The sequence below is a fragment of the Falco cherrug genome, chromosome Z (genome assembly GCF_023634085.1).
Source record: "Falco cherrug isolate bFalChe1 chromosome Z, bFalChe1.pri, whole genome shotgun sequence".
Taxonomy (NCBI): domain Eukaryota; kingdom Metazoa; phylum Chordata; class Aves; order Falconiformes; family Falconidae; genus Falco; species Falco cherrug.
Window position 1 is genome coordinate 43,532,269 of NC_073720.1, and position 12,533 is coordinate 43,544,801.

General features: G+C 44.6%; 2 protein-coding genes across 2 annotated transcripts in view; both read right to left on the minus strand.

The window, feature by feature from the left end:
- Positions 1–4,737, minus strand: part of KIF27 (kinesin family member 27) — a 32,099-nt gene extending 27,362 nt beyond the window's left edge. Inside the window, 3 exon segments of the mRNA XM_005441386.4 lie at positions 555–755; positions 1,853–2,241; positions 4,610–4,737. Coding sequence (XP_005441443.2) covers positions 555–755; positions 1,853–2,162 — 511 coding nt within the window. The 5' untranslated portion in view covers positions 2,163–2,241; positions 4,610–4,737.
- On the minus strand, positions 4,158–10,685 carry QNG1 (Q-nucleotide N-glycosylase 1). Its single transcript, XM_055699295.1, has 4 exons — positions 10,131–10,685; positions 8,941–9,200; positions 6,105–6,300; positions 4,158–4,821 (listed from the first exon to the last, which is right to left on the minus strand). The coding sequence occupies exons 1-4, from the start codon at positions 10,465–10,467 to the stop codon at positions 4,589–4,591; spliced, it is 1,026 nt and encodes a 341-aa protein (XP_055555270.1). The 5' UTR covers positions 10,468–10,685; the 3' UTR covers positions 4,158–4,588.
- Between the last annotated feature and the right edge of the window lie 1,848 nt (positions 10,686–12,533).

Consider the following 12,533-nt stretch of genomic DNA (forward strand, 5'->3'; position numbering starts at 1 on the left):
AAAGAGAGAAAAGAGAGAGAGAAAAGAGAGAGAGAAAAGAATAAAGATTATACAATTTCATAATAAAATATCCCTGTTGTGGATTGTTTTAGCTTTTTCATGCAGTGGACAGGAGAACTATGGGGTAAGTGGCAGTTTCAAAGCTTCCTAAAACCCACCAGATGCTACTCTTAATGAACTGTTCTCTTCCGCTCATTTCATAGTAAGAGTGGGACAGATATTTAGAGTATGAGTGGCTTAACAGTTATAAGGAGAAGCAGAGGTTTAACCTTAAAATACTTGTTCAAGTGAATAATCACAGATTATTGTGTTTCTAGACAGCATTTGTGGAAGCAATAACTGCATTTGTACTTCATCATTTGTTGCCATTTCTGATGGAACATCTATATCGTTCACAGGTGTCCAAACCCAAAAATCAGCAAAACTGGTTTATATTTGGAAAATTCAACTTTTTTCTAGCATCAGTAATGAATAAGCTCTTTCAAGAGAATACAAGAGTAACTTGGGCACACAACTGAAACGCAACACATCAAATTTCAGAACTGAAATCCCACCTGTATTTCCTTTTTCATCTTCTCGGATATGTAGTTCTTTCACAGAAGTCTCCAGCTCCAGTAAGTCTCGAAGTTCTTCCTTGTAAACCTCTATATAAGATACTTTCACATGGAAGTCAATGTGATGGCTTTCAGAAATATGCTGAAATAATTCCTGAATAGCTCGTGGTATTATGCCCTTTTCGTCCTCTGCAACTGAAGCTAAAATATGAGCAAAGATGTCACAGAGGATTGCAATCATTCTGCAACGTAAATTACAAAGACTGAAGACTGAAAGAAGTCTGAGAGATTTGCTGCTCAACATACTAAGGAATCTGAAGAGCTTAGTGTTCCCAAGAGTTTTTGTAAACATTTGTTTTTCTGGGGTTCAGAATACTTGTATGCATCCATTAATAGGATTCAAAGTTAAGTTCTAAATTAAATAATGTTATAGTCATGAAAGTCATGAAAAAGACGGAGTCTACTTTAAATCTATACTCTGCTCAGAGTATAGATTTCCTCCTTATTTCTACTCTTTATGGTCAGCAACAACATTGCAAGGGCATTAAATTGGATATTAGGAAAAACTTCTTCACTTAAAAGGTTCTCAAGCATTGAAACAGGCTGCAGAGGGAAGTTCTTGAGCCACCCTCCCTGGAAGTATTTAAAAGACATGTAGATGTGGCACTTAGGGACGTGGCCTAGTGGTGGACTTGGGAGGGCTAGGTTAAAGGTTGGACTTGATGATCCTAAAGGTTATCAATAAAAATCAATCAATCAAAAGATTCCAACCTAAATGATTCTGTGATTCTATGACTCTAAATAAAAGGAAAATTATAGAACCTATAGATTATCTATAATAATATATCTATATCTATTTGGAAGACTTAAATCATAAATTTCATGTCATAGAAATGTCTCTCAAAATAAAACCAAAAAAGCAAAGAGTGAGTAAACAATCACTTAAAGTGGACATTTTCAAGGTAAGATAAATGTAGCAAGAATTTCGAAAACACTGCATTTTAGGAAGAAGTTCTAGTTTAAGTTGCATGTTAAAATGAGGAATGAGAAAGAGCTCTTTATAAATTGTTTTTTCTTTGATTTTTTTTTGGTATAGCCTAAGTTATAGGGAATTAGTTTTTAGAACAGTTCAACTATCACATAAAATTTGGAAGCTTTTTTTTTTTTTTTTTACTATTCCTTTTTTCATTAGCCCTTAAAAATTCTGCAGCAGCATCTCCTATGTATTAAATATTATTTAACATGTACAAAGACACTGCTCACCAGTTTAAAAAAAACTCAGACTTTCTACAACCTACCAATGTGGCCACCTCCGATGGTGTAAGTCTTCCCAGAACCTGTTTGTCCATATGCAAACACTGTAGCGTTGTATCCCTCAGTCAAAGACACTAGAAGAGGCTTAATGCAAACAGTATAAACTTCTTCTTGGGTTGAATTTTTGCCAAATACGAAATCAAAAGTAAAGACACGGTCTTTCCCAATGATAATTTGCTGTGTATTTGGGACTAATCTCACACACACTTGGTGGTTATGAAGTACTTCTTTGGAAAGCAGAGGTCTGATTCGAACTGCTACTTTAACTGGGATCTCCACCATGCCAGACTCCATCCCTGTGCTCCCCACTCCGTATTCACATAGTCAACCAGAAATCTGTTACCACTCCTGTGTCAAACTCATTTGTAGTTGTCTGCAACAAGAAAAAAAAGTGTTCCATGTTATATAATAAGAATTAATTTCCTGCTGAAGTAGGAAGTTGACATTTCCTAAAGAATACAGAAGCACCATTACACTCTTGAAAAGTACCTGATATAAACCCAGTTATATTAATAGCTGTTCAATAAATTAGTTGATTTTACCTCTATTAATTTCCAAGGCAGACGACTTAACCTTAAATCTGAAAGCTGATTTTTCATGCCAAAATAATGCAGCCATATGATGCAACAATATTGTAATAGCTTGTTAATAAACACTGCTAAAAAAGCATATGCTTACAGTGAATCCTCTCATTTTCCTATTCCTATATTCATGCTGCATAGGCAATATAAATCAGTCAAACAAAACCTTTTTCTCCATTGGTTGTATGTATATACACACACGTGTTAAAACCATCTTCCATTTAAGAAGCACCAAGCATCTGTAACTTGACAAGCACACAGGAAGTAGTTGTGTTGTCTACAAAGAAGGTGTAATTTTAAATGTATCTAATTACTACACATAAAGCGTTCCTCTGATTTTAATATGCATCTTTAAGTGCATATGTAATTATTTTTATTACTTATACATCTTAGCCACCATGCTTCCTTATACTGCTCCCTGTGTAGTCATTCTTACAATAAAGCAATGTACAGTAGCACAACTGTAAATATCAAGAAATAGCCTTTCTTTACAGCTGTCTTTCATGAACATTCAGAAACCCTCACAGGTACTGCTTGACTTCCAACACTTCTTTTTTATTATTATTTTTTTCCTAATTATCTTTTCAGTGCAAGAGAAAGTCTGCGGAACTCCCACACACTGCCATTAAGAAAGCTGTATTACCAAACTGGCAGAACTCATCAACTAAGCCCCCAAAATTCAAGTTTATTGAAAACAGCTTTAAACCGTTGTCTTGTGTCTGTGAAAAGAAGAGGTTTTGCATTTAATTTTATTCCATTTAGTTTGAGGCTTGGCCATCCAGAGCTGAGAAAATACCTGAAGTTGAAAAAACAGAAGCTCCATTTTAACTGTGCAGAATTAAAACAAGTAAGCAAAGCATGAGAGCAGAATCACCCGTATCGTGAAGGACATGGGGATTAGGAACAGCTATATAAACTTACTAACCACAAATCTGAAGCCCATTTTGATCGACTTCTTGTTTTATTTACCCAGGTACATTGTTTTTATCCCATAGCAAGTACTGCTTTGAAGCTTGGCCATTCCCCTCTCTCTTTTAAAATTATAGTTACAAAAAAAAAAAAAAAAATCACGGGAAGGGGGGGGGGGGGGGGAAGGGGGGAGAAGAGGCAAGTCCTATTCACTACTTGATAAAAGAATGCAAGAATATGAAACAGGTGCACGCCAAGGCCTCAGAAATACTTGTTGTCGATACACCCTACGCTCTCGGCTGCCAGGAAGCAGGAGCAAATGCTCCGCAAGGCCTCTGCGGGCAGGGCTAGCGGGCCAGGGCATCTCCCACGTCTGCCGCCCCTCGAAGTGCGCCTTTTCCTCCTAACCTGAGAGGAGCCGGGAAGCGGATCACGCCCGGGTCTCGGTAGCTGCCCGGGGCCGCCGGACGCTGACGACCGGGCTGGCGGGGCCCTGCTACCACTCCGGCGCGGCCGCCGTCCCGCAACCCCCAGCTCCAGCACGGCCGCCAGGACCGGGCGAAGGGAGGCGGCGGGCCGCGGCGGCGCCAGGCGGGGCGGCGGCTGGTCCCTGCGTGCTGTTTACGGCGCCTCGCTAGGCAACGGCAGCAACGTCCGCCGGCGGCCCCGCAGCAGAGCGGCGCCGCCCGGCGCCCCGCCGCCCACAGCGCCCCCCGGCGGCGGCAGGAGGGCGGCGGCCCGCGGCTGCGCTCCCTCACGCCTCGCCCACGCCCGCGGCAACGCAGACACGGCCCGCGCGGCTTGTCACGGCACTCTTTATTTAAGGCGTGGAACGGCTCCGCTCGCGGCAAGCGCATGCTGAACACCAGCAACAGACGGCCCCGGCGCAGGCGTGTGAAGGCACAGGCAGGCGGGGCCCACCCACAGATAAGCCGGTCCCCGTGCACAGACATGTGTGAAACACAAGTACAGAACTCAAAGCAGGGAGTAACAAACCCTGTGTTCACAGGGATTGTCCAGCAAAGTTTATGCTATTAACTCCATCCATGGCAAGTCAAAGATTCAGAGGAAAAAACCAAACCAAAACAAAAGGCTAGTAGTTAACGCATGATCAGAAAATGAGCACTTGAGTTAGCCAGTTCCAAAATTCATATACTACAAATCACCCTATGAAAAGAATAATTGCAACTCAAAAGATTATGCATCAATAGAATAGCTGTCAGACTGGATTTAGTAATATATACAGCGTACTCGGTGAAATGGAGTATTTTTCATCTCTTCCCGATGATCCCTGGCATAGTCCCAAAGATGATAATCAAGTAAAACTGCATTGATCTTCTCACGCATGTCCTGACCCTTCTTCTCATAGAGCTCAAGCAGGTGCTTACAAATCAATGCGCAACACCAAATAGAACAGCCACGGATCTCCACCTCCTCTTTATCTCCAGATTGGAAAACTGTTCCTAAAGGACATAAGAGACAGCAATCCAATTATGCTCAAAAGACAAAAGCTCCAGCATGGCCTGAATTTGCTTCCCCCCCACCCCCATACTTTTAGTCTATTCTAGGTCTTACATTAAAATTACCAACAATGTTGCTAAACATCTCCTAGCTATTACTTTGATTTTACCACAGACACAAGTTTACCTCCCGTTCAATTAAAACAACATACTGTATTCTAAGAATGTGATCTAAGAGCAGAGCAGGTGTTTATGTTATATTGCATACTACAGGACTACTTCTTTGCTTGTGGAGGCAAAAAGGATATTCAAACATAATTCTGAGACAGTATATTTTCTGCCAGATAACTTTTAAGATTTAAAGAAAAAAACCCCAAACTCCACACCCCAAATAAAACAAACCCAAAAAACTGTTATCTATAAAAATTTAAAAGCACTCATTTGTTTGCATGACTCGGATGGGAATCTGCTTACTAGGATTCATGGAAAAGATAAATTGCCTACATGACCTATTTAATATAAAGATATATAGGTGCATACATATATGCCCATTCTATTAAGATCCATGTGTGATTGCATTAATCTTTAAATCTTTTGCATTTATATTGCTGTGTAATTTTAAAATTGCATAATAGCAGACCTACGTCTAAATACAGTCATTTTACAGTGGAAAAGGGATTGCTTTATGCTTTTATTCACTGAAGTTCACAGTTAATAAGTACTGGAAGATGGAACCATGCTGAAAAATGAGACTCATCTTATGCAATTAGTTTCATTTAAAGCAATTTGTTTTTAATGGGTGCTTATAATATTACCTTGCTTGTCATTAGCAGTTCAGTACAGATAAAGAGGAATCCCCACGCTTCTACATCATCTTTGAGCTAATGAAGAAATTATTGCTTCTTTTATCTACAACTCAAAAATCACAACTATACTCATGCTGAGAACTGTTTCTAGCAACAGCAGCCCTTCTGAAACTGGTATCAACTGGCTTCGAGACTCTTTAATCCTTCTTTATCCATGTTTAATCCACGGAACAGTTAGATCTGTATAAAAACATAACCTTAAGATCTCATTCCAGATTCACTATTAGAGAGTAAGTTCCTTCCTGTTACCCCCTCACTACACAGGAAGTCCTCATTTCCTGGAGCAAAAGAAAAAAAAAATCCAACAGCCCCCTAAACCCTGATAAGCATTACCTGGACAAAACATTACATTTTAACAGTAGTTTTAGTCTACAAAGTCAAGAGGTAAGATTACTTGATATTTGTAATGGAGGAACAAACCTTCACGTAGTTTCTTCATTAGTTTTTCAGAATACTTAATTGCTTTTAAGTGAACAAGAACTTGAGGAATTCTGTAGTCAGCAAATATAGTCAGACTAGAAATGTCATCAAAAGAGCCGTCTCCTTGGCCTTCTAATACACTCCAGGTATCAGCCACAAGTATTTGTGCCCGTTTGTAGAAAGACACCTTTTTCCCCTAATGAAAAATATTTACAAAATTTAAGTACTTGAAACATCAATAAATACAGCAAATGACATGTACAGAGAGATGCACGTAAGAGTTACATTGTTGTATGAAACAAACTATCATTTCATTAAGTAAACATATTAGTTAATTGAATGATGAATGATGTACCACTTATCTATAGGATGATGTACTTATGTTTATCTAAAAGTTGGGAAACGTCCAAGGACCCTTATTGCTAACATGACGGATGTACTAATCGCTAAGTCCTTGGATTTGTCATCTTTAAAAAGGCTATCTGGGCCTAAGCTCCTGTTGTTTATACAACGTGCCAAAGACAAGGACTTAAATCATGGTCACTAGTTTAGCGAGATATGTAAATGAGTTCCTGGAAGTGTAATGAATATGTAAATGATTTCCTGGAAAATTAATGAATAGGTATGAGTTGCCTGTATAAAGAGGGGACTGAAAAATCCCCTCGGTGTGCATGACTTTGGTGGAGCAATCCCCCATGCACCCAGCGCTGCCGAAGAAAGATAACCTCCGCTCACTCAAATATTGGTGACTGATTCTTTAAATCATAACTAAAACAGAAGTGCCACACACTTCAACAACTTAAAACCTAACAGCAACTAACCACAAAAAAGTATCACGTGGAATGCTCATAAATAAACTGAAATAAAAGAAAAACATAATAGAAGTCACCACAGTGGAATAAAAATTGTTTAGATTCCATCTGGATCGCAGAACACAGTAGTGTTCGCTTACTTCCACTTAGCAAACACTGCAGCTGAAGTCCAACAATTCTTTCAGAAACCCTGGAATTCATCCAACCTTTTATTTCGAGGAGAAAAGCATAAAAGGCATGCCGCGGATTAGACAACAAGACATTCTGTTAATCAATTTATCCATAATGTTAAGAAAACAAAGTTCTAGTGAAAATTTTAATGAATGCTGCTCTGTGTTATGTAGTGTATCTTGCTCATTAAATAGAAGAGAGGAAAATTAATTCCAGTGGAAGGTGTATTCACAAATACCGGTTTTCTTAGATACTATGCATGGCTCTATTTTTGCCATGAACTTTTTTGCTGGTGCTAATCCTGCAAAGATTTACAAGCTTTTCCGAGTACTCACAAGGGGAAAAACTAAAAGGTATGCTACAATCAGTATGCTGTTGAGGTTTTCACTCTGTGATGAGCACAATGTGTGAACGTAAATCCACATCTTAAAGAAAAAAAGGTATTAGGGGGTTGTGGGTTTTTCCTCCCAGAGATTTTTTGACTTCTGACAACATCTGCTAAACAACAACATGTAACTGGAATGGCTAATCTGAAATACAAGTAGGTGGTGATTTGACTTATTTCTAGTTTTATTCTGCCACCCTTCATATCACCACAATTTGCAAATGGCATTTTTTAAAAACAAATTTGATTTTCCCTTGTTGTCAAGATGCTACAACCATTCCTGAAAGCAAAGCACATTTTTTGTCTTTGAATGCTGTTCTCCAGGAAACACTGAGAACAAGACGTTTACACAACTTCTGCAAATGTCCTGAAAACTTCTTTCCCTGTGCTTCTTTCCGAATTGGACATGTATAAACTTTCTTCCAGAGAACATACACAATTTTATATGTTAAATAAAAAAAACCCCACTTGAAACAATCACAACAGGAAGTAAATAATGGACCAACTGCAGTATAGGCTACACTGTCACGAGAATAAAGTCCTTTGGACATAACGATGTAATAGCCGATTACTGCCACAGATGAAAGTGCACTGGAGCAGCTACACATCACCAATGCTAATTAAAAATCATGACTGTACAGGCAAAACCAGAGACACAGAAAATACAGCAGATAGAAAGTAGTGGGAAGTAAACAGAGTCCTTCAGGAAAATGGCTCCAAAAATCTCCAGTATACTGTCAACCCTGACAAAAGTATGGGTTACTTCTGGCCTGTCGCCGTTTTAGCAATGCCTGTTGAATCAACAAGAGTTACAATGTGGATTCCCAGTAGTTGTACAGTTTCACAGGTCTACTGGAGTTTCATTTCCATCATTAGCTGTGGAGACTCTCAAGGTAAAAGAAGAAAGACAGAAGGGGGAGGGGTGGCTTGGTAGCTGTCTGGGTGGGGTAGGGGATAAAAAAAATCCAATTTTTCAGGCATAAATTATCTCAAATATGCATTTCTAAGGAGTACAAAGGAGTTGTGATCTAATTGGGAACCTGGAGTATATCACCATAAATTACAATGAAGTGATGAAGACTGAGACAGCACACGAAAACAATGGCTCTCCTCTGCTGAAAAAGCGACTCTTGTCATTAGAAATGCATTCCTGACTAGTTAAGGACTTAAGACAATCAAGATCCTTTTACTGTTAATAAATAGTGTGATTTATTAAAGTAACAGTAATTTTCCTTCTTATTTCCCTTCAATTTTATTTTTTAATACACTGAGTTCCACAGAAATGCTTCTGTTCACCTTCTGTTTCCTGGATTAAAAACCCCAACAATTCACAAATACTACATTAATTCTGAACCAACTATCCTCTCAAAAAAATGTACATAGACAACCTAAGAGCTACCTTTTAAAAGTCACAATCAGTAAGGAGTAAATTTTTGTCGTAAGAAATTAAATGTTAGAACTCGCTTACCTCAAACACAGCTTCATCTCTGTAAGAAGGAAAATTTTCCAGTATGATACCTAGTAGTTTCTGAGCACTTTTCTCACTCTTTTTAACACAGGTGAGGAAAGAGCCTCCAAACTTCTCTAACAGAACTGTTCCACTTTCATTCAGCACCCGATGTCTTTCTTCAATCAAAGGTATGGGCACCTCTGTGTCAGAGCGAAATACACTCTTAACTTGGTCGAGCGTCATGGTCGCGAAGTATGATGCACTAGTAATAGGTATTCCTTCAGAAAAGTAAAACCAAGATGTTTAAGCTATCATATCATATCCTAAGCCCTAATGCTGTGGCCTGCTACAAATCAGAGCATCTATACAGTCAGAATAAAGAGTCTATCAACTCTTGAGATGACCCGAGCGCTCAGTGATAACCTTGCTCACACTGCTGCTTAAAACTAAATCTGTGTTTGCACACAGTGCTTCCTTCCACAGGTAAGAATGTCCAACATGCAACCAAGGAACCTACCTTACTTAATTTATATGTCATTTTCCCCCAAGTGCTTTTAGTCTTTTGAGTGTGGTGGTCTCAGACCACACTGGCAAACGTACCAGCGGGACAGGCCTGTTTTTTGTTAGCTCCTTGGTCACGTTCTGCATTTACAGAAAGTACCGCAACGCAAACCTTCCCCTGATTTACAAATATGTAGAAAATGAATTAAAAATCCAATCTGTACCTAGTAATACCTTTTTTCCTCATGACAGCAACAAGAGTGAGCACTAAAATACTGGTTTTGGAGGCATAAGGGTTTTCAGATGTACTGGAGCTGCTCTGGTACCAGATGAGCCCAGAGTTTAAGTCTCGTTTTGCCGTTTGTCACGGCAACACGCAATTTATTCTAAAAACACACATGAAATAACAGAAGCCACGAAGGGCTGACGCACGGCCGCTCCTTGCAGTGTTTTTGGCGGAAAGCAGACGGCAGCGCCGCGAGCCAGGCAGCTCGGGCACGCGGCCCCCGCAGCGCCCCCCGCACGCACCGCCTGCGGGACATGGGGCTGGTCACACCGCACGCAGCAGCGGGCAGAAACGGCTCCGGTCGCTGAAGCAGCTCCGATATTTCACACCCAACACCCCACCTCGGACGGGGCCCACAGACGGCGGGGCGAGCCCCAGCCCGGCCCCCGCCCCCCCGCCCCCGCCCCGGGCGCTCACTAACCGAGGTCAAGGGCCCTGTTGACGGCGGCGCAGAGCGACCAGTACCCGCTGTACGTTTTACCCTTGTACTTCACCAGGTACTTCTGATCCTCCTTCTCGGACCAGAAGGAGAAGTTGAGGGTGTCCACCAGGAACACCCAGCCCACCGCCGCCTCGCTTGCGGCCCGCGGGTTCAGCTCGTGGAGGCTCTTCCACCCGGCCAGCCCGAACTCGGCCGCCGCGGCTTTGTCGAACAGGCGCTCGGCCACCCGCCGCGCCCCCTCCACGTCCACGGCGACGTCCACGCTGCGGGCGGCGATGAACTCCGCGGACTCCAGGGGGGACGGGAACGCCTCCATCCTCGGCCGCCGCTCCGCGGGCAGGAAACACGCGCTCCTTTCAAGGCCCCTCCGCCGAGCCCCGGCACCGGCCAGCCCCCCGCGCACCGGCGGCAAGCGGCCCGCCCGTCAGCCCCCGGCCGGCCGCCCGCACCTCGGCGCGCTCGCCGCCACCCGGCTCGGGTACTGCCCCGGCTGCCGCTACCGCCCCTCCCGCACGGACCGCGCGGAACGCCGCGACGCCGCCGGCCCCGCCCCCCGCTCCTCACGCCCCGCCCCCCCGCTCCGCGCGCAGTGCGCAGGCGCGCGGGGCACCGGGGCAGGGCGGGGAGCGGGCGGGGAGCGGGCGGGTGGCGGCGGCTGCCGGCGCGGGGTGGGGGAAGTGCCCGGTCGCGGCCGCGGCCTTGCACCCACCGGCTGCTGCGCGGCTCGGGGCGGCCGGGACCGGCGGGGGATACGCGCTGACCCCAAGCCCGCGGGAGCCGCCGGGCCGGGAGCGCTGTGGCGCATGCGGTTCTCACGGGCCGTTACGCTGAGAAAACCCGCAAAGGTCCTGCCACGCTGGAGCGGTGCGTGTGCTCAGCCTCGTGCTGTTTTCCAAAAGAATCACCAGCGCCCTGGGTGAAGGGGCAGAGCGTGCCCGCAGCGAGTTTGCTGGTGGTACAGCGCTGGGAGGGCGGCTGATACCCCGGGGGCTGCGCTGCCGTTCGGCGGGGCCCGGGCAGGCTGGGCAGTGGGGCAGGGGGGGCGTCATGAAGCTCAGCAAAGGCAGGGGTAGGGTCCTGCGCCGGGGGGGAGCGACCCCACGCACCAGCACGGGCTGGGGCTGACCTGCTGGCAGGCAGCTCTGCGGGGAAGGGCCTGGGAGGCCTGGAGGACACCGAGCGGCCCGTGGGCCAGCAGTGTGCCCTGGTGGGCGAGAAGGCCGCTGCCAGCGCGGGCTGCATCAGGAGGAGCGTGGCCAGCGGGTGCGGGGGGTGTCCTGCCCCTCAGCTCTGCCCTGCTGAGGCCGCACCTGGAGTGCTGTGCCCAGCGCTGGGCTCCCCAGTTCAGGAGAGACAGGGAGCGACTGGAGAGGGGCCAGCGGGGGGCTGCCAAGGGGGTGAGGGGGCTGAAGCATCTCCCTCATGAGGGAAGGCTGAGAGAGCTGGGCCTGTGCAGCCTGGAGAAGGCTGAGAGAGGATCTGTCTCGTGAATGCATAGAAATATCTTTAGGGTGAGGAATGCCACGAGGACAGGGCCAGACTCTTTTCAGTGGAGCCCAGCAACAGCATACGGGACAACTTCCATCTGAATATGAGGAAGAACTTGTTTACCTTGAGGGTGACAGAGCCCTGGCACAGGCTGCCCAGAGAGGCTGTGCAGTCTCCTTCTCTGGAGACATTCAAACCCACCTGGACTTGATCCTGTGCAACCTGCTCCAGCTGCACCTGATTTATGATCTCCAGAGGTCCCTTCCAGCCCTGACCATTCTGTGATCCAAAGCACTGAAAGAAAAAAGGGGGGTGGTGGTGGCAGGGGGAGGCAAACAAAAAAACATTTACATGTCAATACGTGTCCTTTCCTGCCAATTTTCTAAAAAATCAAACCAGAACTACCATCTGCAACCCCAGCCTTCTACACATACACAGGCTGGAGGCATGCAGGAGAAACTTGGCACCCATGTTTTAGTCCACTGGCATTTTGCCCAAAACCTTGATTGCAGATTTTTTCCTCTAACTTGGAGTTAGCCTTTGCCAAGAAGTGCCAGTGTCACAGGTACTTTCAGCTGCCACCTGTCTTCTCGTGACAAAAAGCAAGGTGCTAACAGTTTTTACCGTCTCAGCTCCTTGCCTTTCTTGTAAAGTCTTAGAAACATCTGCTTACTATCACAGGAATAACCCCACGCCATTAAAAAAAAAGCAAAGTGAAACGTTCTACAACCCAAGGCAAAAAAACAAAACCAAGAAAAGCCACCCCAGGGTAAAAGAATCCACACTCAGCCTGGACCTATCGTATCTGTATGTGCCACACAGTTCTGCAGTTTAAAATTCATTTTTATTCAGGAAGTGAAGTTAAAACTTGTAAACTATAAATACAAATGCCAA